This window comes from Fringilla coelebs, assembly GCF_963513975.1.
Source record: "Fringilla coelebs genome assembly, chromosome: 5".
Lineage (NCBI taxonomy): Eukaryota > Metazoa > Chordata > Aves > Passeriformes > Fringillidae > Fringilla > Fringilla coelebs.
Genome location: NC_140033.1, coordinates 51,155,676 through 51,180,023, shown reverse-complemented (window position 1 = coordinate 51,180,023; position 24,348 = coordinate 51,155,676). Strand labels below are relative to the sequence as shown.

Here is a 24,348-nt window from a genome sequence, read left to right as displayed (position 1 = left end):
CTGCAAAACCAAAGACGTGGCTCAGGAGGGCATGCTCATGGCCAGCCAGCTGGAGGTGAAGTTTGGCAAGTCTTGGTGGAAGGGAATTCAGTACCAGAGTGGGGACTCACCAGTCCTAATCTCAAGCCAGTTGTCCGGGCTGCCTTTAGAGACTGCGGAGACCAGGACTTCTAGGATGCTCTTCACCTCACCTCAAGGTAAAGGTCTAAAATAGATATGATGACTGGGTATCCCAGAACTACCTGGTTTTCCCTCATCAACCCTAAAGAGAATCCACATGATGAGCTGAGGCTGAAATGGAGGTGCTACACTGCAGATATCTATTTTTAGGTGTCTTTTTCTCTGAGCACATTTGTATTCCAGCCTTTGCAACAACACAGATACTGCGCTGGCTAGCAGATGGGCATGCATGTGTTTCCAGCAAGCTGCTCCACTCCCCTCCGATGCCAGCATACCTCATCCTGCCCTTGCGTAACTGCTGCTGGCAGGCAGGACACCGCATCCTTCCACTAGTGCAAGAGGGAACCAAGTGAAGCAGCTTTGCTTCACTTGCAAGATGTCACAAGAACAACTTATTCCCTTGCTTTCCTAGAACTGAAAATGGCAAAAAAGGGTATCTGGAATCTCTAACTATTGCTGATTTTTGCTCTATGTATCGCCTCGATACAGTTCTACTGATCACCAACAGTGTTCTGGCTCCTGGCAGATCTATCAGCTATTCCTTTTCATTTTTCGTTGTACCAGATGATGTACAAGATCGAGTAATAACTGGTCTCCTACAGCCTGGTTCCTTTCTTAGTGTACACATAGACATGAATGCGGAACAACTGGGAACCCAGCACTGCTGCTAAGGACCTCCTCCCTCAACAAAGAAGTTTTTCTGGGTGGGTGAGGTTTCATTGCATGATACCCAGTGGCTGTTCCCCATGCTGGAAATGAGAAACAGCACAAGAAAGAAAATCGCACTTACCACAGCGCCAACTCCGTAGCTAGCGGCAGGGGCAAGGGCATGGTAAGGATCTGCTGTGTACACCCTGCCATAACTGAAGAGAGGGAGAAAAGATATAAGAAGAAAAAAAAAAAAGTCACTTGGGAGGGGTAGAGTAATAGCTGTCTGACCACAGGTAATGGAAGCAGCAGCATGCCCTTGCACACACTTGTATGCATCCATGCACACACAGGTACGCAGGCAGCTCCTCTGCAGAGAGATCCTGTGAGCATGCTGCCATGCATTGTATGAGATGGGCAAGAGAACGGCCTGCCAGGAGGAATGTGGCACAGGCCAGGAGCCTGACCTGCAGGAAAGAGATCAGCACCTTTGAAATGTCAGCTAGTGCACCCCTTACCTTTGGGTAATTGCATGATGCAGTTAGGGACCAGAGTGACTGCTGGCACTAGTGCTACTGGCACAGTAACAGCTGCTAAATGAAAGCAGTGAGGGATTCTCCACTATGAGAGGAGTATAAACTTTAATGTGCTAGGATTAAAACACGGCCTCACTGCACAGGCAATGAAAAATCTTAAGGCAAGCACTCTGACGGAGACAATCCTTTGTATCTATTCAGAGCTGCATGCTAAAGCACCCTAGAGCACTGCATGAGCTGAGTCATTTTTACTTTATGATGGGGAGAGAAGCACACCCAGTGATTTAGTAGTCTGCCCAAAGCCAGATCTCTGACTCTGAGGCTGTAACCACACTGCCTGCTTTGTGCAGAGGAGAATCACAAGGACAGGGAAGAGGCCAGGATTTGTGCCAACTCACATACAATAATGAGAGCAATACTGTCCAGGAGCAGAGACAAACCGTGCACTCAAGTCTTCCGTGTTGGGTGGTGCATGCATGTGTGCACATGCGAGTGCAGGTCAGACAAAGAAATGGGGGAAAGAAGCAGAAGTTCTGTGATGGATCAATGCTCCTTGAATCCCTGAGCACAGCAAGCTAGCCCCCATGGACACCTCTCCTTTACATACCCATCGCTGTAAGCTGCTGCAGCGGCTGCAGCGGCCGTGGCTGCTGTTGCAGTAGCAGGTTGTGCATATCTGTAGGCTGCATATCCACCCTGCAGGAGAGAAGAGAACTGACTTTACAGATACCTGTCCACCCATGGAGAGCATAAAAAAAAATTAAAAAAAAGGTCACACAAGTCACAAGGAAAGGAAGTGTTTCAAACTGCATCAGCTCCCATGTCATGCCTATCACAAGCATCACCCATTAACTCATGTATATGCCTTTCCTTAGAGGGACCAGGGAGGCCCTTCCATTATCCTCTTTAGCAAAAGGAATACACTAAAGGAAGACTGAACATTGTTACAACCCTACAGAAAATGCAATTTGGCACGGACGAAATGGAAACTAGGAAAGACCTGGAATCTTGGATGCAAGGCAATTTTTATGACCCTTTCCTCTTAAGGATGGGAAATCAGAGGTGGACACTTTCTATGAAGTATTTTAGAAAGGGAACCATTCAGAGAAATTCCTACCTTTTTTTTTTTTACCTTCTCTCTTTTACAGCCAGGAAAACCCAAAGGGCTAGAATTTAATTGGGTCCACATGAGCAAAAGTAGACTGTTCGCCCCTCCTCTCCATATAAGAAAGAAACAGGTCAAGAGAATTATGCCAGAACAGTCTGTTCTGCTGCTGTATTTCTGCCCATGCTACACACCTGTAGCAAAGGTGATCAGAGGTAGTTACTAAAAATGTACTTAACAGCTGTGTTGTCAAAATGTGAATTCTGACTCAGAGAAGACCTGTGAGTATCCTCCTGAAACTCCCACAAGGAGCTCTTGGGGCAGAGCAAGGCTTGCAGTACTGGAAGACCAAGCTCAGCCACCTTCAGATCAGGGACCAAGGTGGCATAGCAGGCAGCAAATAGGGCTCTGAAGCCCTGGTTAGATCTTTATTGTATTCCTGAACACTTTTTTTAACTTGGGGGTCAAGGTGTGGTAAATGAATGACAGTTTTGACTTTCTAGAAACACAATGAGCCGTAAAAAACATCAGAAAATTCCAGATTGCTTCTGGCTTTTTTTTTTTTTTCTTCCAATTGACATTTCAGGGTTTGAAGGACCAGAAGGCAGAGTTATGCTCTTCACCTCCAGAATAAGCTCAACATACCTCTACCACTTCTTCCCTCTATATCTTCTGCATACATGTAACTAAGAGTAGAAGATCAGCTCCACTACAGAACTGTGTCTTTGCTCAACAGTGCTCAATCTGGACCTGGGTAGCTTTTAAATTAGAAGTAGTGATTTTAAATGAATATTGGTTTCTTTCATGTGGCCTGCATTAGCCCTGTGAAGGCTGATGTGCTATCACATGTTTGCAGACCCTTTGCTACTCCAGAGAAAAGAGAGTTGCAGCCTCTTCAATCTTCTAGTTAACAGGAGAAACAGCAACACAGATGAAAAAGCAACACCTGTGAAACATCACCACATGGCCTGGAAAAGATGCCATGTTACAGTTTAGTCCTTTTAATCTCACCTGGCTGTTTCAAATCCTGCATTTTGGATTGATGGTTGGGGACACTGAGCTTGGTTTTGCCATGCTATCATTGTACCACCATGTAAAACATGATGGAGGCCAGATGAATGAGGTGCAGCCTTAATCCAAATCCAGCCTTCATTAACTTCACCAAATTAAGACAAAACTTTTTATCAGTGCCATTGCAGTATTCCCCTTAGGCTATATGCTTCCTGAACCCTTGGTTTGTCACTTGGGCACAGTGTAGGAGGCATTTTCCCCAGGCACTACCCTCTGCAGGGCAGCTGGCCTTAGCAGGCACCTTTGATTCCCACTCTGCCCCACACTCCCACACTTGCCAGTCACATTTCAGACCAGAAGCTGCTTCAAATGTGTCTGGCACATACTCTGAACATGACAGCAAGATGCAGTTTGAAACCAAAAAGGCTTATCATATAATTGTCCTTTAACTCATGTCTCTCATAAAGGAAAACAAAACAGAACAAAACCAAACCAAACCAAAACAAAAGAAAAAAAACCAAAAACAACAAACAAAACCAAAAAAAACCCCCAACCAAACAAACAAAAAAAAAAACCAACAAAAATAAAGAAGAAGAAAGAAGGGTTGGAATCAGGTGTGGGAGGGGGAATGGAGTAACATTTATTAATCAAAATTAAAAACTAAGCATGCTGACATCTGGAGCTAGAACAACCAGCAAAGTCACCACGTTCAGACTCATATTGGCTAGTTCTATCCATCCCAGCATTCTCTTGGGACAGCAGTTCGCCCTAGGCTCTACCACAAGCTCAGTGAAGTACACAGCCTCAAGTACTAGAGCGTGCAGCCACAACAACCTGCTATTACGGAAACAGTCAGTCACCACTGGAGTTAACATTCCAACCTCAAGGACTCCCGCAGCACCCCACCCTCGCCCCCCAGAATGGCTCCCACCCTAGCCCTGTCCCACACCACAATGTTAATAATTATAACAAGCAATAACCCATCTGTTATATCAGAGAAGGGAACAGAGACTCCACTGAGAGATTTAGAGCGGGATGTTAACATTTCTTCAGTCAACTGCACAACAAACAAACAAACAAAAAAAAAAACAAAACAAAAAAACAGGAGAAATAATTCATTGGAGAAATGAAGTTAAGAAATAGCTGACGTGTATTGCTTTTTAACCATGCACTGATGCAAAATTGAAGCTACTGGTTATTTTAAAAAGGAAAAAAAAAAATCTTGGGATAGAGGTACACACATACAGGCAGACCTGCTCATTTCAAAGCAATCTGCAAAGTCTACTTATGTGTACTTCAAATAAAACCAAAAATGGGGATCATAATGGCCATGGTGCATTCCTGTCATAGGAGCAATGAGTGTGGACAGCTGGGAGCTTTCTGAGACGGGATGTATTTAGCATGACCGGCAGGTCCAAATACACCAAAATAGGGTGAAGGAAAGAGGAAGAACTCTTTTAACTATAATTTGTTTTTACATAAATCCTTTCAACAAGCTCTGGGACTGTACAGAGCAGGCACTGCACAGGTTGCCTTACCCAGCTGATGCTCCTGTTCTCCATAACCCAGGATCCACCTATATAATTCAATAAATGCATCTAAAGCCTGTTCAGCTTGTCCAAAGCACCAGATATTTTCTCCTGCTATTCCTGTCCACATAAAACTTGTAACTGATATGCAGAGCTCATCTGCAAGGTCCTAGGACCCCTAGTAATTTCTGGCGCCACCCACTTCAGGTACTCCAGTAAATAAAAATTGCAACAGCATAGAGCATCTGCAACCACAGCAACAAAGAGGGAAAAATGTGTTTCCAAATGAAAGAAAGAATTATTTAAAAAAAAAAAAAAAGGAACAAAAAAAGGCCCCTGCCAGCTTCAACACATTCCTTCAGTGCCCCAGCCAAACTGCAACAGAAGAAACCAATGAGTGGCATAGTGCCTGAAACTCAGGACAGCCATGCAAACTCCCACTCCACCTATTTGATTCCACAGGGACAGGTTACCCATACAGGTCCAGTTTTAAAAATTCTTCAGTCTCCTCTCAAAAGTAGTAAGTGTGGCTGAGCTTCTTGTGAAGTAATGTCTGAGACATTTCTATCAATGGGACAGTTGAATTACTGCCTCCATAAGGGAATGGGAACTAGCGGGAAGGCTTATGCATTTTCACTGGGCATTAGAAACAATCAAAAGGACTGAGAAAATTAAGATTAGCCCTTTTTGGTACAGGCTTTTAGATTGTCTGGGGACCATGTGAGAGAAATGAACACCAGCCTAAATGCTGCTTATCTTGATTCAAGTTCTTGTTCTCTGTCTACCTGGCATTCCAGTCTTGCTGGGGCTATGCTGGATCCCTTTCCCCGTGTAGAGCTTGAGCCTACAGACCTGAGCTATCCAACAGCTGTATTGCTTGGGTATGAACAAAAGCTCAAATTTAAAATTACTCTTCTGTGATGTTACTGTCCTTAGCTCATCAACAAAGCAATATTTTACTTTATATTCCTTCTATAACATTAGATGGCAGCTTTTTCAGTATTGTCTTATATTTTCTGAAATAAGACAAACATGGGAAAACAACATCTACAGGAAGCTGCAATCCAACTAAAGCAGCATTCCAATTACTGAGTATGTTAATGAAAATAAATTGGCATTTTATGCAGTTCAGCTCAAGTACATCTTCTCCTCCACTCTTCAAGTCCATATCAGGTAATCAATCCAATGTAAGCAAGAAGAAATCTAAAACTAGAGCTTACTATGCCAGTGTGGTATAAATCTCCCTTTTCTTTTTCCCTGCCTGCCTAAGAAGGGCACATAAAGTAGGTCACTGCCCTCTTTACTCCAAAGACCCTTTCTGCCCCTAGGACACAAGTGTGTCCATAACCCCAGAGAAATATGGAATTCATGGTACCAGTTAGGTACATTTTACTGCTTGCCAGGTTTAGGCAGCGAGCCCAATTTTAGGGTCTTTTATTTGTCATCTCTCAGATGTGTCTTCTCCACCCCCATACTTCCATACAACAGAAGCTAAGAAGCAGAAAGGGCTAGAACCGCTTCTGGTATTTCTGTATTAGAAGGGTGGCACACGTGCACCAGGAATGAGCATGAATGAATTAGAAGAGGTGACAGGACAACAGTGTCCATTGCAGCAGGTGCTTCTACATGGTAATGGGACAAGCATGACCTTGTTAACCTTTCCACTGAATTAAAGTTTTGTTGGTTTTTAGTTTTTGGTTGGTTTTTGTTTGGTTTTTTTATTTTGAGTGAAATGCCACTTGGTATGAAATCTGGACACACGCCACCCTGCTGCAGCGGGGGCTTGGCTCACACGTGAGTCTGCGCTGCTCTAAAAAAGCCTCTGTTCCCATCTCTAATGTGGTGCTGGAATGGTTAGTATAATTCAGTTTTTTCCACTGCAATCCACAATCTGATTGGTTGGCAGGTCACACTGGCACTCCTACCTGAGGTATTTTAGCGCTAATGATTGGTTCCTGTAAGACTATTCTATAACAGAACACAGGAAGAGCAGTTCAAAAAAACACAGCTGTGGAAAGAAACAATCATACAAACAGCCCACAGCGGGGCTCACCAGCCTTTTCTTTCCAGTGGATGCAAGCACGCTTTTCACAGGCAGGAGCAGTCTTCGCACAGGTGGGTTTGTTTGGGTTTCCCCCCCCGCCACCCAGATTGACCCCATTGTAGAAGAAAGATAACCTTTCTTATGATCCGAAATGAAGCCCTCTGCATCCTGGGGCAGGTTGTTTTATCAATTCAGGTGTCTTGCCAGAGTGGGACGCATCCAACAACAGATGGAATGCCTTCTTCACAGAAGAAATGGCTAGCAGGATGGTTGCCCCAGGAAAGAAAAAAGGAGTGAGGAAAAGGAGGAGGAGGAAAATGAGAAATCGGTGCATAGCATTATGCAGAAAAAGCAGCCCAAACTTGGGACAGTTCCCTTTCATCTTGCCTACCATTAACCACTCCCTGCCAGCTCAGCTCCTTTCCACAACCCTATAGACTCAGAAGTCTTAAGAGAGCCTCGATTTAACTTCCCCCCAGTTTTAACTGAAATATCCTCTGCCATACCTTCGGAATCTGGGTAAACCTATCACAGCAACCAGAGGGATAGAAGCACTGCAGTGAAAAGCACAACAAATCGGTGAGACACAGGGACATTGAAGTCATTCCACCTGTGCCAAGCAAACTGTTTGGAAGGGAAACTTCGAGTTTGGAGAATGGTAACTTTTTCCTGAGCTCCATTGGAGGGCTCTGGCCAGCAATAACATAGGAAAAAGCACCACCATCTACTTTGATGCAGTCCTCTCTTCCATCACCCTGCTTTCCTAAAGTGACACCACTGCCACCAACAGCAAAGTCATCAGAAACCCACTTAATGGTTCTAACCTGACCGGGGGGCTTGGCTTTGTGTTACGTGGTGGTACTGCTCTGCAGCACCAAGTGGTTACAGGTGTTCTTCACTGCTGGAGTTTCTGTCCTTACATGTTATATAGGCCTCTCCTCCCCAACAAAAGCTCTGAAGAAGCTTTCTCAAAAGCAGGGAGCAACCCTGGCCAGACTTCCCTTTCAACATGGCAGCCTTTTACACACCACACTCTGTGGGAAGAGGCACTAAGCAGCACTCATTTTCTTGGTTACGTGCCATAGCAAAGTCAGTGTCTGTAAAGGCAGTGTTTTAGGAGTGAGGCAGGAAAATACAGAACCTTCTGTAGTCCTTGACACAGCTTTATAAAGAAACACTTGACTAGGCAGATCAATCTTTAAAGGACTGCACGCATGACAGTATATGGAAGAGTGAAGAAATGCACGCAGTTCTCTCTCTCAGAGAGCACATCTTCCAACTGCTCTACCTGGGTTGGAAAAAGCACCTCTCCAGAACTTGATCCTCCATATAAGCCAACAAAATCCAAAAGCTAGTTCCATCCATTCATTATCCTGAGTCTAACCCCAGGGTCCTCTTTATAAATGGCAGGAATAGCACCTTCAAAAGAGCAGGACTTTGAAATTTGTCCTGACAATTGTGTCACTACCCAAACTATACAAAACTTCCCAGCTCCAGAGAGCTATGACCTACAATGCCACAACTGGGAACTCTGATAAAGCCAGGCAGGCTGTGAGTTGCAACGGCAACTGAACATTTTGGCTTTGAGAGGCAAGTTCCTACCATATTCCTGCTCTGGAACAGCTCTCCCTTGGAAAGGAAAGCACTTTCCTCACTGGCCAGTTCACATACCTCCATCCACAACCCACCTATGTACACACAGACTCCCTGGAGATTTGCAATACAGACTGACTGGGTAAGACAATGACAATGACAGGACAAAGTCTCCTGTGGTATAACAGCTAATTCCCAAACAGGAGGAGGCTGCTGACTCTTGTAACCGAACATCTCCACATATTTGTACTTTACAATTCCCTGAAGAGGGGAGAGAATCTAGCCTATTTAGGTGCCATTCCTACCGGCAAAATGAGATGTCAGTTTTCACTCTAGCATCTCAGCCTCCATTTTTAATCAGTCCCAGTGTCTTCCCCAAAGGGATAATCTCCACATCCCAGTGGCACATGAACATTTTTAAACATACAACTTTTTCAGTGTAGTGTGGGCTACACAAATCAAACCCAAAAGGGCCCCAAGAGGGAAGAGAAAGGGGAGGGAAGAGGGGGTGAAGGAAAGGGAAGGTCTGAGGCTAAACCAGTCCTGTTATTTTTATATCCAAATTATGTAAATGAGAGAAGTGTTGAGAGAAATTTTAATTTGCTAATCATCTCTCAGGTTGATTAGTACCAGTGTGCGTGTGGGGGACAGGACACCCAATAAACTGACCCTGGCAATGATCAGGAAACCCAAAGGCTTAGGTCTTGCACCCAGGGGCAAGCGCAGTGACAGAGAAGCATGCTTGCATTCCTAAATATATAAATATATATATCCACAAGGAAGAAGAAAATTAAAGTAAATGATATTTAAAAAACCAAACCAAACGAACAAACCAAAAGAAAAAGAAAAGAAAACAAAAAAAGGCTGGCTTGTCAGGGGTTGGGGACAAAGAAGGCTCCGGTGTGTGTACTTACATAGAGGTCAGCACCGTAAAATCCGTCCTGGTAAACCACACTGCAGAAAATCCACACAAAAACAAAAAAAAACCAAAACAAAACAAAAAAACAAACAAAAAACAAAAGAACAGAAAACACATTCCGGTTATTGAGGACGGCAGCATGCACATGCGTTTTACACAGGCAGGTGATGTATGAATCCACAACCTGGGCTTTTGGCAGGAGCGAATCAGCAAGAGAGCGTGTGTGCGCACGCACGGCTCCAAGTCATCCTCCACGGCATGCAAAGGGGGAAGGGTGGGCAGAGGGGGAGACAGTATGCAAAGGAGAGACGGAGGGGAACCACCATCTTGTACAGTGAATATTGACTCAAAAAGATCTGACGTCCTGAAGAGAGACACAAGGGTTTAGAAACCTCCACTCTGGTTATTCTCCTGGAATGATTTTAGTTACCCCCTGAGACACATGGAAACATTGGCTTCATGAAGTGGGCTTGTGAAATTGAGGAGCCCTTCACAGAAGGCATCCCACAGGGGCTGGAGTCACCTACATCAGGAAGTGTGGTTCAGAGACTTGGGCCTGATTACATTTTTCAGGCTTCAGAGGGCTGCATGACTTTTGTTTCTGACATCCATACATCACCTGCTTTTACCCTGCACATTAGACATGCGATAAGATTTGGCTGATCACACAAGCATGCAAAGTATTATTATTCAGCATCTTAAAGAACCAATGCAACACCTCAGGAAAACAAGTCAATCAATTCTGATCAAAGTAAACACAGAGAAATGTAATTGAAAAGAAAAAACCAAAAATACCCACAATGCATTGCTTTCACAAGCAGAGATAATGAGCTAAAAAGGTTAGGTGACTGGTCCAAGATCCGAAAATCGAAAGGTGCAGTGGGAGTCCCTGGTAGTAATTACTTATTCCATAGCAGAGAGGAGCAACTGGAAGGGTTTCCATGGGATGGTGCTTTCTCTGCTTTAAGCCATAGTTTTGTTTCTCTCAGAACTTCAAGCACAAAAACTGTTAAACAGAGCCTGGGGTTCCCAAATAGCTGCTCTTACCAGAGCATTCACTAGCATAAGACTACACAGCTCACTCTGGGGACGGGGGTTGGGGAAGGATGAGGAAGGAAGAGAGGGGAAACCCCCCCACCCATTTGAGTTCAGCATGTGCTTCACATACTGAGGAATTTCCTCCAGCTTTGTCCTCTGAAGAGCTCCACACAAACTCGCTCAAGGCTTTAAAAAGCATTAACCCCACCATCTGTGATGTTCATGGATCTGATGTGCATGACTTACCCACAGCGTTAAGAAAAAAGAAGGTATGGAACACTAGCTATTCTTTTGACTATCATTTTTTTACTCATCAGATGGAATGTGAAATGCTGCCAAGAGCCTGCTACCCTCAGACACCCACCTATTGTAAGGCACACACACACAAAAAAAGCCCAGCAGATCTTGCCAAAATTCTGCATGCTATTACTAAAAAAATAAAACAAAATTAAAAAAAAAATCTTGCAGTGTTAGCTACTGCTTGAATAATTTAGTCTTGCTGCCTTCCCCAGGAAAAGTACACTCCATTCCCAATGGACAAAGTTACTGTAGTCTCCAAGAGCGCTGGGAGCAGGTATGAAGATAGAGACCCTTGTTAGAGGAAGAGGGGAGCCACTTCAGCAGGGAGAAGCAGGCCATAAGATCATGTTTGTTGAAGCTAAATTTTTACAACCACATAACAAAGAGTTTGGCTCCTGGGGCAGTGACTTACATTGCTGGGTTCTCTATCTAGGACCAGGAGCGTTTTAGCAGTGATACTCCACCTGCTCCTGCAGGAAAGGCAAACGCACGACAGAGGAAGTGACTTGGTTTATGAACAGGTTAGCAGTTTTAACAGTTATTCCAAACACAGTCAGTTGGATGAACATAAGCATTACCACATTGGATCAGGCCACTATTTCTATCAGCAAGAGATGCTAGCATCAGCTCTCCAGAGAAAACTGCAAGGAACACTAAAGGTAAAGGTAAAAGTAAGACTTCCGGGATCCAAACACCCAAACACATGAATCCTCCATCTCTGCTTTAGTTAGGATTTGACTGACATCAACTTCCAGGGCTGAAATTTAGCAAGGTTTATTTATATGGTAGAATATCCATATTTGTGATTCTTAATGCTAGCAAAACCAGAGAATTCCTTCATCCGAGAACCACATTCCGGTTATGTAGCTTGACCAGAAGTATAAAACAGTCTGGCAGCCAGTCAAATCTTGGTGCAATCTGTGAAAAGCCTACCAGCTGTGCTAAAACACATCCAAGGGAAAAAGAAACAGGCTGGTTTTGTAAAGTAGCCAGCATATCATTTAGGTGTACCAACAGCTGACTGTTGTGTTGGAAAAGGAGCAAAAAAACCACAAAGCTGTCTGCTGCCCTGTATCTAGTCTTCTACCTACTGTGCCTTCAAATCAGTGAACCTCATATATATTTACACTCCTAGACAAAATTACTCTTTACTATGGCAAGTCTATTGCTCATATAGGTACTTAATGACCATGCACAAGTCACTGATTAACCTATAGTTTGAGAAATAAAATTATCAAGCTTATTTAACTTTGAGAGCTTTACAGTAGGTAAGGGTTTTTTTCAGACTGTCTGGATTCTTTCAGCTTTTGGTCTGAAGTGTTATTTGTAAGCATTCACATTTAAAAAGCATGGCTGCTACAAATCAGGGCAATATTCCAGCACAGTTTTTACTTGTGCTTTATATCAGAGGTTATAACGTCTCCTTATTTCTACCAAGTGGTACCTCAGTTAAAACTGAAGGCTTCATTAGTGTTCAAAGTCAGGTTCAGGTGACTATCTAACTCACCTACAATAGTCTACGCAGTTGCTTTCTGAGGTACCAAAACCCTTCTCTGGATAAACAACCATGGCCATGTGTAAGTATGGGCATTCCACATATGCATTAGCAAATCTTGAGTTCTTGAAATAAATATCAAAACTATAAAGAGCTATGATTTCTTGCACCTTCCTCTGGTTTAGCATTTGACACTGTCAAAACTTAACTCTAACCTGGATGGTGCTCAGGTCTGATCCAGTATGGCAATACCAATGAGCTTTTATTAATCTACATTCTGTATTTTTTAAATTCTGCTAAGCTCTCAAATGCAGTGATATCATTAAGTTTTGTAACTTAAACACCACTGAGGTTTGGGAAAAAAAATTCCTTCTATCAGGTTTGAGTTAACCTGCAGCTTACTTTACTGTCTTCTTCCACATTACTCACTATGTCTTGGTCATTCATGTTGCTGCCTGATCTTATGGTGCCATCTTTCCACTGGCCAGGAGGAAAGTAACCGATGGAGGGCAAGACGTCAGGAACGTGTGCCTGTCCCTGACCCCATGGAGGTCAACAGTGCCCACACGGCTGTCCTACAGGTTACTGCAACATGGAATTATACAGCACATTTTGTATTATTCCACTAGGAATCCAATTTGTTCTACAAAGTATCTTGCAGAGACTCAGACTATGATGACAAAAAACACCAGTAGTAGGTAATTACACCCCACTGCTGGGGACTAGGGACAGTTCTGGAACTTTGTGAATCTGCCTTGCTTACTGGTGCCCTGTAAATGTTTGCTAGGTAGCATGCTGCCCATGAAAACATGGGATCAGTCAGCAGGGTCAGAAAAATTCAGTCTAATACCAGTAAACACAGACATGAGACAGTATTTTGAAGGGCTAATCATTGGAGCCTGGCCCATATTTCAAATGAAAATAAACCTTTTACATGGGACTCAGGCTGGATTTACGTCAAAGACAAGGCCTTCCCAGTGCCCCACTCTGGCTAGGAATGCTCTAGCTGTTACTCCCAGGGAGGAAAAGCACATTCCCCCTCCCTGGTGCAAATATTTCATATTCTGCTAGATGGTAGCACTCAGCTCAGCTTTGCTGCTTTGTTTGACTGTGGAGCACTCCCCAGTAAAATTGGACTGGGCCATTTTTAGAGCAATAGACAGACAAGTTGCAGGTCAGAGGCTATGGTTAGAGGATAGAGAATGTAAACTAGGGAATGGTGGCAAAAAAGTGGATTTGAAAACCCAGAAGAAACACTCCGTTCAGAAGGCCAATATTTAGACGAGAGGTTTCATTCTGGTGAATTAAATACAAACATTGCCAAAATTGCCAAAGAGCAAAGCTAGACAGATACACAAGCACTGCAGCTTGCTCCTGGAGCTCCACTTGAAATATCAGACTAGACTCTAAAAGCACCACAGTAGCTCTCATCACTTAATCTGCTACAGAATGTATTGTGAGCTTATCCAGCATAGATCAGGCCAGCTCCCTGCACTGATGTGTACGGATTCCACTTTCCTTCTTAATAAAAGATTTATGATTTTTTTTTCTTCCCTTTTGGACCTAGTGTAAAGGAAAAGAAGGGTCATTCCACATCTCTGCTGGAGGATTCATTTCTACTCCTGTTCTTTCTGAGAATATTGCCTGGAAAACATGGCAAGTAGAACTCGAGACATTATGATTAAAGCATCCTCAAAATCAGAAACAAAACAAACAAAAAAGACAGTTTGGAAGGGATTTGCTGATTTATCTGTCATTCCACCACATTTAAACAAACCAAAAAAACCCAAACCAAAACTCACATACAGACCTAGTTCCCTCTACTTTTAAACAGCAGAATACTCCTTTGTAACAGCCTTTTTTGCACTGCGTTACTAGTGAAAATCTGAGGGCAAAGAATGCTAAGGCCACACATTTGCCATTGCTTCACTGCATTATCATTCTCTCTACATCCCAAACGCTCCCAGCTTTAAATTAATGGACTTGATTAATCTTTGTTTTAAACCTTTTTAAACCGTCTCCAACAAAGAAAGCAAATCCATTGTGGGTAACTGGCTCTTCTGTGTACTACTGCCAGATGGTGAGAAATGAAGGTAATGGATAATATTCCTCATTCCTGAATATGGAAACACAAATGGAGTACAAAGAGCAGAACCTTTTCAGGAATTTTAGATCTTCTCTTTGTGTCCTTCTCAGCAGCACTGTAACATATTGGTTCGATGGATGACAAATACCATATACAGACAAATTGAGAAATCATGAGAAGGAACCCATCAGCACTTTAAGCTGTTGCAAGTACTGAAAATTGTTTCAGTCAAAAACTTAACATAGAAAAATTTAGATCTGCCCCCACTGGGTGCCATCATGTGCAGAATGCTCTGGCACTAGTAAGATCTTGACTCTCACCATCCAGACAATTTTAGGGTTTTTTGTTAACCAATTAGCTACTTGACACGGCTGTGCAGAGCACTCTGCTCTTGTGACCAGTGCTTACCCTGGGTAGGCAGGGATGGCCGTGGGAGGTACTGCCCGCACTGCCCCGTACACTGTCCTTCCTCGGCCCCTCAGATGGGCGCCCCGAAACGCGGCGGCTGTGGTGGCTGCAGTTGGATAGGGGAAGCCTGGAACTGTGAAGATAGACAAGGTGGAAGGTGAAAAGGATACAAGCTCTGCCCCAGAGAATAACCACCTGCTTCAAACAAAGTGACACAACAGCTCCACAGCGGTGGGACATTTGGCATCAATCCTGCAGAAGGACATGCTTATAACCCAGCAAGCATCCCATACATACTTCCTGCTACACCATGGCCTTTGGGGGTAGAAGGGTTGCAGAGAGGTTTGGCATGCAAGAGGTTAATGTTTTGGCATGCCTGACCCACCCCAAACAGGGCCCAAATCCCCCCACCTTTTGATACTGCCATGCAGTCTGGTTAGAGTCTGAGAAGCATGGGGAGTTACTATCAATACAGCACGCAGTTCTTCCAAAACTGCAGAGGCTCTTTAAAATAATTTGTCAAGAGGCCCTTAAAGTCAACCAACTTACATCAGTCTCTTCCCTCCTTTCCCCTCCCACTCTTTGCCACCCAATCCTCTGTATGTTCATTTTAAAGCCTGAAAGACAAGATAGCCCATATAACAGCAGCAGCAATTTCCCATAAAGTGCCAGTTTACTGAGAGCCCACCTTCATTTAACAAGTGTGACCAATAACTGGCACCACATATAGCAATGCCTCTATTATTATGCTTTAAACTGAAGTAAACCGGCTCGTGATGAAACTTTGTAAAACCTCAGAGGCATCTGCACACACATCATAAACAGATACTGAAAGGGAACGAGTCCCAGGGCACAATCCCAACCCAGCATGCATCCAGGTGCATGCCACTAGGGGCCCTGCAGACCCGTGGTTCAGCAGCTTGTATAATATGTACTTTAGGGATTTGTCCGTTTGGTTTCTTCCATTTCAATACAGGGAGGGGAGCGAGGGAATGGCCTATTCCTCGTACACACCCTCCCCTTGTTCTGCAACCTCCTTGTCGTTCAGAAGGACCCATTCAGCAGTACAGCAAGACACTGCAGATGAACAAGTTACAACAACTGCACACTATAGTTTGACTCAAGATAAACTCATTCCCAGCATGACCCATCCTTTCAAGTATATATTATACAGACTGGAGACAAGAAGGGTAACGGGTCATCATTAACTCAAGCACAGTAACAGTACAGGGGCCATCGGGGGCTACTTACTGATTAAAGGAATGTAAGTGTTAATACCCCCCCTTCCTGACAGGGGCACTGCGGCGTCATTGCCCAGCGAGACATCTGCTTGAAAGCTGGATGCTAATTTAATTAAAAAAAGAATAAAAAACAAAAACAAAACCATAAAAACGTTAAAAAGAAACAGCAGATTAAGAACATAAACAAACACCACTGCAGTTAAATGGCAGAAGTGGAAGTGTCTACTTAAGCTCTACCTGCATATAACTCAGGGCCGTACACCGCTCCAACCACAGGACTCAACTTCCAACCTGAAACAACAAAGACTGCAGTGAATGCCAAAATCTACACCAAGAGAAGGAACGGGCAGCATGGGTAGGGGGAATGGTCTCTTGCATGCGCCCCAGCTTCACATGCATAGCTCTTTCCAATTTCTGCTTCGCCTCAATCCCCCTTGGTGTAGATGGAGGCCAACTGCCCTTCCCTAATGTCAAGCTCTAGGTCCAGGTCACTGTATCGGAGGGAACAGCAAAACATCAGCTGATCCACAGCGGGCAGAGGCACTGCTGTGGGAATGCCAACTACCTTATATGCATATTTGCCATGAGCACCGTGAGACCTGGCATTCCCTGCAGGAGCCTTGCTGCCAGCTCCTCCCTACTTTCACTGGGAACACTGCAGATACAAGCCCTTTCTAAGGCCACAGGCCCAGACTATCATCTCAGGCATGTCAAATTATAGCCTTGAATTTTCAAAACACCCTCCTGTCTTGTCTGCTAGAGATCTGCTAAAAAGCAACAGTGTCTGAATTTCCTCATTAACTGCATTACGCAACTATGGTTCATTAAAAAAATCATTCTTTTCATCTCACACTTTCTCCTCACTGTTATTTTAGTATTTCTCTCCTTCTTTATGCTGCTTTTCAGGTGAAAGCCATCACAGAGAAATTATTTCAATATAATCTGGATAATTGGCAAGAACTGCAAATCATCAAGATAAAACCTACAAGAAAATAGGGCTTAAAGAAATATATGGGTATGAGTTGGTACATATTTCCAGTCACATCTAGAAACCTGTCTTTACCCCCTCCATCTCTCTAATGAGGGTGAAAAGAGATATAAAGCTAACAATGTGATCTGGGTTGGCTTCCACAAAGCATTCCTTTCAGGAAAGATCTCAGCTGTTCAGCTAGCAATCACAGAGGCATTTTTATTTAAATAAATCTATATGCTTCCTGTGTCTTGGAGCCCTGATGCACTTGCTGAACTTTTAACACCTCTAACCATTCTAGAAGTTATATGAACAACTCTGTGAACTGCAGCCCATCAACACCACCCCTTCACCTGCTGGCAGAGTATCAATGACAGATACACCGCAGGCTCCCTCTGCAAGTACAGGCACACTGCTGCTGCACTGGTCACCTTCATGGCAAAATACTCCAGTGGTGGCAACAAGAGGACTGACAACTCTTAAATTTAATAACAGTTGTACAACCATACTTGCCAGTACTCCTTAAGCCTGGTCTAATACTAAATTTCTGTGCATAGCTTTAAAGCTGGCTTTAAACTGCTGGCTGCAAAAGCAAAATATTCTTGTATGTTATCACTTTCACAAGTAAGCCAAGTTTCCCTACCAAACAGTCACATGCATGACATTCTATGCCCTTGTTTTCAGGACAATATACCATGGATGCCTTGCCTTTTGCTACAAAATCTCCTAGTTCCTTCCAGGTACTGTGAGACTCAGAATCCAAAGCCTTTTGCTTGGCTGTGTTTCCCCAGCTCTGTACCCAAGGTAAGATTTACTTTGCAAGGGACCACTCAGTAAGTCGGCAGCAGAGCAACAAAAATTTTTTATCTTCTGAGTTTGGAGTCCTACTTTGTAATCAAAACAGATTGTCACACCAGCTGCTACCTTGATGTAGCAGCTTCCTGCCCTGATGAAACTGTTTGGGAACATTTTCACACCGAAAAGAACTTTGCTTCCCGTTTCAGGACAAAGACTCAGATTCAAAATCTTTATCAGAGCAGCATTCAGTTCTGCTCGGAGAATGACTTTTTATGCTATAAATGCCTATGAAGTCAAATGACTTCACAGAGAACCACCAAGATATCCCAATGGAACAGGATTCCTCACTACCCAAACAACTTGGTCTTTGGTCTTTCTCTGTTTAGGTTCACTGGAAAATTCACTGAACACAGGCAGTCTGAAACAAAAAGCAAGCGAACAAGCAATGCAAAGGCTCTGTTCTGCTTGTTGCCTGGGGACAGCTGTACTTTTACAGATAGAACCTAAACTGAGCTATCTTAAGTCATTAAGCTAATTACTTAGATTAAGCATCTGAAGTTATGTTTCTGCATTCATATTTAGATATCTACGTGATGGCAGCGAGACACAGGAGTACTGCACATCCCACCATACAGAATCAGTTTGCAGCAGTAGGGCAGGCAACCCATTAGCCCTTGGCACCTTCACCCATCTTAGCCACATGGGGCATGTCCCTATTTCTTTCTGTCCCCACTTCCCCATCGGGAAGATGGTATTCCTCCACAAACACTTTTGGGTTATACTGAATGGTATAATGATACAAATTGGAGTTTGTGAGGGTTTATTGGTTCCTTTTGGTCCTGAGGAGAGGTCATGACTTTTCCCTTCTGTCTTTCTTCAAACGTTTCAGCTCATCACTAGGACAGTCTCCCTTACCATTTGCATAAGGTGTGACCATCTTCTTATTGGTCATCACTCTCGCAGTGGCATTGTTAACCTAAAAGTAAAAAGGGGAGGGGGAGGAGAGGGAAGGAAGCACAGAACGTTAGGGGAAATGGTGAAAAACTCTCAGATACCACACACACACACACACACACACTATACTTCTCTGAGCAAAAAAAAAAATTAAACAGCTAATTTTACATGAATGCAATCTTTAAATTACTTTTAACAGTTGCCATTTAATTATAAAAGTTACAGCTAAACATGGCATTTTAAAATTATGCATTAAACAAAAGGCCAACGAGAGTAAAGTGCAGATTCTCCACCACCCTGCCATCCCTAGGCACGGGATTATTTACAGCTCAGTGATCAAAAGGGCAAAACCCTAGATGCTTTGTCCAGGTTCTCTTAGAGAGGCAGGAATAATTTCTGCACCCAAGGCAGGGGAACTGAATCAGGTGATGCACAAGCTCACGTGTTTCATAAGCTCACCGCTGGAATTGGGGCCCAGCAGGTCACTTGGGTAGAAAAAGGCATCCCTCAGCAATAGATTTGAACTCCCAAGGCTTGAGGAAATCTCTGGAACATCACCAACTCTTTAGATGATCTACATTCACTGATTTACACCCACCATTTTCAGATCTTTTTCCAGATAATTTTTTTCCTTGTCACAAATCTCATGGGACAAAAAGAATACATAGCAGCAGACCTGGATCATTTTTGGGTTTACTGTGCCCTCCACCCTCTTTACAGAGCTCTGCACAGTTCCAAGTGGTTTGACTGCTCAAGCAAGTGGGGTGTTACCGCAGAGATGGTGCTGATAAAGAAAAGATGGACTAGTTTGGAAGCCAAGTTACTGCAGCCCCGTGTCAGCCTCAAAGCTCTTGCAAGGAGGGTGAAGTCTTTATGGATCATCAATAATTTATCAAAACACACGCCCAATGGGAATGGAGGCCAGGGTGAAGAACAGAAAAAATGGATACAAAAATAGAAGCTGCCTCAGGCCCTTGAGATGTATGGATGGTGGGCGTACACAGGGTGGGGAGTCCAGAGCTACATTTTACTCTTGTTTCAGACCCAAAACAATAGAAACATTACACATTTATAAAAGAAAGAATGGGAAACAACAATGATGAGACTGAGAGCATGCAGTTAAACACACACAGATAAAAAAAAGAAAGAAAAAAAACACACCACAATTGATTCAGAGGGTGGGGAGGGGAGGAGTGAGGGGAGAGGGTCTCACAGACAATCATTAGATGGAGCGAGTGCCTGAAATCAGCTGCTACAGCAAAGTGCAACACAAGCACTTAAAGGAAAAATTGCCAGAACCAATCAGAAACCACCAGTCAGCAAAGAGACCAACAGCTGCATTTAACTTAGTAAAGAAATAAACTGGGGAGGGGGCAGAAAGAAAAAGAGAGAAAAACAATAACAGCTACAAACAGGTCTCAGATAGAAAGAGCAGCAGAAAGAAGGGGCAGGAGAGAGAGAAAAGGATATGGGTGCATTAATAAAAACCAGCCAAACTGGAGTTCAGTAACTCTGAGTAAGATGTGCAAGGGAAAATCACCATGAAGTCAGTAATCAAACAGCTCAGACTGCTACAAAACAATATGTACATCCAAAGTCCAGGCGGCATTACTCAACAGCATTGAAAATAAAAGGGGGAGAAGGGGAAGGAGGTGGGTGGGGACAACAAGTCAAATCACATTTCGTAGTGTTAATGTGAGATGGCAGATGGATTTTTTCTTTCTTAATTTTTTTTGTAATTTTAAGAAAAATTTAAAAAAAAAAAAGAAAAAGCTTCTTCTCTAGCACTTTTGTTTCACTTACCGCCAACTCGTACCATCGCCAGCATTGTGTATAGTTACCATGGAAAGAGTGAGTCAAGTGAAGGGCCCTAAACGCTAAACCATCGGAAAGGGAAATAAAAAACAAAACAAAACAGAAAAAAAAAAAAAAAAGGCAAAATATGCAGACATCTTACTCAAAAACGGCGGCTTTTTTGTTTCAATATCTGTACTTTTTGGTTTGTGTTTGTTTTTAATAAAGAAAGAAGGAGAGAGGGATGATGCCAGTTAGCCTTCAACACAGTGGAACACCAAACTGGTCAACACCAGACATGCCCAACATATGGCCATGATGCCCAGCCAACATTAACCCTTCCCTCCCCGGCGGTGAGAGCTAGCAAACTTTTAGGATTAGCTTCCACCAAACCTATTCTTGACCATGGGCTGATCAAGAAACCAGTAGTGTATATAGCACAGCCCACTTGGGGCTGCTGCCCCACATGTCCCCACCCTCCCACAGGCATCATCTCACACTTGCATGGAGGAGAACTGGCCTCAGAGGAAAGAGAAGATACTGGCTGGCCCCCTGCTTTCTTTTTTGGACACAGTTAGAAGTTGGACAGTACTCTTTCAGTTAGTTTTGTTCAGGCCTGGTAACAGGAAATCAGAGCCTTGCAAACTGAAGCAAAGGAAAAATCAAGACAGCAGAAGGGCAAAAACTTGGAGTGGGTGGGAATAAAACTTAATAAAAGAAGAAAGAAAAGGAAAAAAATACCCAAAACAACAATAAAAATATTCTGTAAAGGGTGTAAACTTCTATATATTTCAGTGCAGGGAGGTGAAGGACACAGACACAAACACACACGCACACACAAGACTGGGATCCAAATGTGAAATAAGTGAGGCAAGACACAAAAAGAAATCAAAAGAATAAATATAAAGAAGAAATTGAATTACTGAAGACATGCACCTCGATTTTACGGCCCTCTACCACGGTGCCGTGTAATTTCTCCCTGGCCCTGTCTGCATCAGCACTATTCTCGAAAGTTACGAACCCGAATCCCTGCATGCAGCGGGAGAAGGGGGGAAAACATGCACATCGTTATATATTGAAATACTGATCTCTAGGTAAATAGAGAAAAAATATCACAGTATGAAATCGACATCAGCACAACTCAGCAATAACCTCCTAGAGTCACATTGTTGGTTCATGCATGTTTCATAAATGAAAGAAATTAAAATCAATAAAAAAGAAACTGTAATCATAATAAGAATAATAAGAGTAATTAAAAAAAAAAAAGAAAACATAAAAGCAATTGAGGCCAGACCAAAAAAGAAGTATGAAGTTACTCGAGACAATTTTTCATTTTGGTTTGGTTCGGTTTTTTGTTCAAAAGCGCTAAACCCTGCTCTGACATAAGCAAGCTGGGTAAGCCCAAGTAGGGCTCCTCTCCCCTCTCAATGAACACACAAATTTTGTAGGACCCCTGTCCACCCCAGATACCGTACAAGACATGGACACTGAGCAGCACCTTGTTCTCTTGAGAAACTGCTATGAGAGTGAGCAGCAATCTGAGTTCGTGCCTGGCACCAGGAATTCTGCAAAGCTTTGGGCAAATTAAACACTGAACCTTACTTTTCCCACCTGTAGAATGGAGACAGTAATAATTACCTACCTTAGAACACTGTTGAAAGGAAGGGCTCTTTGTAAAGCATCCCTTGTAAGCTCTTCAGGGCACAGCTCATGCCTACTCCTAAGCCTCTAACTTCCCCAATGATACATGGGGCCTAAAAGTAAGCAAGGCTTCTAGGTGGCACCATAAAATAAGCATATTTAATGTGAAGATTCAGAGTACCGCACACTGTACCTCCAGAACATTCTTATCTCTGAGTACTGTGGTGGACTTGACTGTAAATCTAAACACCTAAATACTGATGCATTGGTCAAGGCAGGTTATGTATGACACTGCTGACCCTCTGCTACCTCTCCCTGCTACCCATCTTACTCAGCTGTGTTCTGAGATGGCAACCTCTGCGCTGTGGATAGCAACAGATCTCTGCCTAGTTAGAATACAAAATTTCCAGAAAAATCGACATGCCCTGCTTGGAGCAACCACAAAGGCTCAAGGACTGCCAAAACATCACTTTAGTTAGACAAATTCAGGTTTACCACACCCGTGAAGGCACAAGCAACACATGCCTGTCCTACACATGCTCATGCTGCTGCCAGCTCATGCAGTGGTATAACAGGGCAGGGTAAGACACCATGCTTCCTTCCACAAGCTGAGTGCACTGGCATTAAGAGAGAGCCAACATGACAAAATGAATTAGGATTTTAACTAGGAGCAAATGGCATCTTAATACAGACAACTGTGATGAGATACTCTTCATGCCATTAGAGAGAGTGGACCCAAACAAAAAGCATTGTTGCATTCTGCTTTCAGGACATTTTAGCAACAGCAATAACTGGCTCCTGCGGCTTGGTATAAAGCAAATACTGCTTTAATGTACAGAGAGTAATCTCCACTGGCTCCACTACCCTCAGGAGCAGAACAACAAAACTTACATTTGATGCAATGGAAACTCCCTCCCAATGATAATTGAAGAGTGAGGTGATGAGAGTGATCTACAGCTATGCTTGTCAGAGAAGGGGCATGCTAGCCAGGCAAACTCCTTCATGCATCTTGGGATCAGTATGTATTTGCACTGGACAGCCCAAAAAACAGATAGCATCTTGATTTCCAAGCATTGTTAGCAGTAAGACACAAGCATTATTCTTCAAGTGCTTTTTAAAGGTCTTTACAACACTAATCTGAACAGCCCAAGCTGTTTAAGTGACAAGCTGGCCTTTATCATCCACAGCTAGGTTTCCAGCACAAAACTGCCACAAATTTGTAAAACGCAGGGTAGTGGTGGTTGGTTTTTTTTGAGGGGGAAGGTTTACTTTTCTCCCTCCCCCCTGAACAGCAATAATAAAGGATCTTAGCCAGTACCGCAATGCTGAGATCAACAAAAGTGCTCCTTTGGGCTCCAACCCAATAATCTAAAGCTTCAGATAATTTAATTTCTCCAGCTATAAATAAAGAGCTATATAAATAACAAACTGATACCTCTTTCAGAATAGCATAGAAGTTCCCTGTTTAAATGAATTAAAATCAGAGCTACAAGACATAGGGGCTAATAAAACAGCCCAACTGCATATAACTCTCAAATATGTTGCATAGAACTGAGGGGGTGCAGGGGCTGTAATAGCACAGCTGATTATGAAGGAATAGGGCACTGTGCCTGCTTTAAAGAGCCCCTACAGAGAAAGGTAAGCCTGAGAAAAAGAGCAACACTTTTCCCTCTGGTTCTGTATAATGGGGAAAAAAAACATCCTTTAAAGGCCGGGGGAGGAGGGGAGGTAAAGACTGCAACAGGAATCTCTATTTCCCTCTTCTATTTTTGCATTAAAATTTCTGTTTGTTCTAGACAAGCCTGTGGAGAACAAATGAAATTTATGTCTTCAGTGATGATGTGAACTGAAAGCTGGAGTGCAGATGGAAAGTAATTCTTTAGACATTAATCTGTTCAGGCTAGAACTAAACTAAGACCATTTTAATTCACATCTGTTTGCAATTAGTAAAGTCTGTATGGGATTTTTAAAAACTACATTATCATTAAATATCTTTAAACTGAGTAGGAATTTTCAGTATTATTATTAAGTTAACTCAAGGTAGCATACAATCCACAT

General features: G+C 43.2%; 1 protein-coding gene across 13 annotated transcripts in view; it reads right to left on the bottom strand.

Moving 5' to 3' along the window:
- RBFOX2 (RNA binding fox-1 homolog 2) overlaps window positions 1-24,348 on the bottom strand; it is a 170,640-nt gene that overhangs the window by 6,465 nt on the left and 139,827 nt on the right. For 4 of the 13 annotated variants that reach the window (XM_084206584.1, XM_084206590.1, XM_084206588.1 and 1 more), the window contains 9 exons: window positions 21,586-21,678; window positions 18,817-18,877; window positions 16,371-16,424; window positions 16,144-16,236; window positions 14,893-15,025; window positions 11,316-11,373; window positions 6,935-6,972; window positions 1,972-2,060; window positions 971-1,043 (listed from right to left, as the gene is read on the bottom strand). In XM_084206584.1, the coding sequence (XP_084062710.1) occupies window positions 971-1,043; window positions 1,972-2,060; window positions 6,935-6,972; window positions 11,316-11,373; window positions 14,893-15,025; window positions 16,144-16,236; window positions 16,371-16,424; window positions 18,817-18,877; window positions 21,586-21,678 (692 nt within the window). Of the gene's footprint in view, window positions 1-970; window positions 1,044-1,971; window positions 2,061-6,928; window positions 6,978-7,187; window positions 7,312-9,560; window positions 9,601-11,315; window positions 11,374-14,892; window positions 15,026-15,441; window positions 15,510-16,143; window positions 16,237-16,370; window positions 16,425-18,816; window positions 18,878-21,585; window positions 21,679-24,348 lie in introns of those variants that run through there. The other 9 variants (XR_014616186.1, XM_084206586.1, XM_084206585.1 and 6 more) reach the window with 9 other exon arrangements.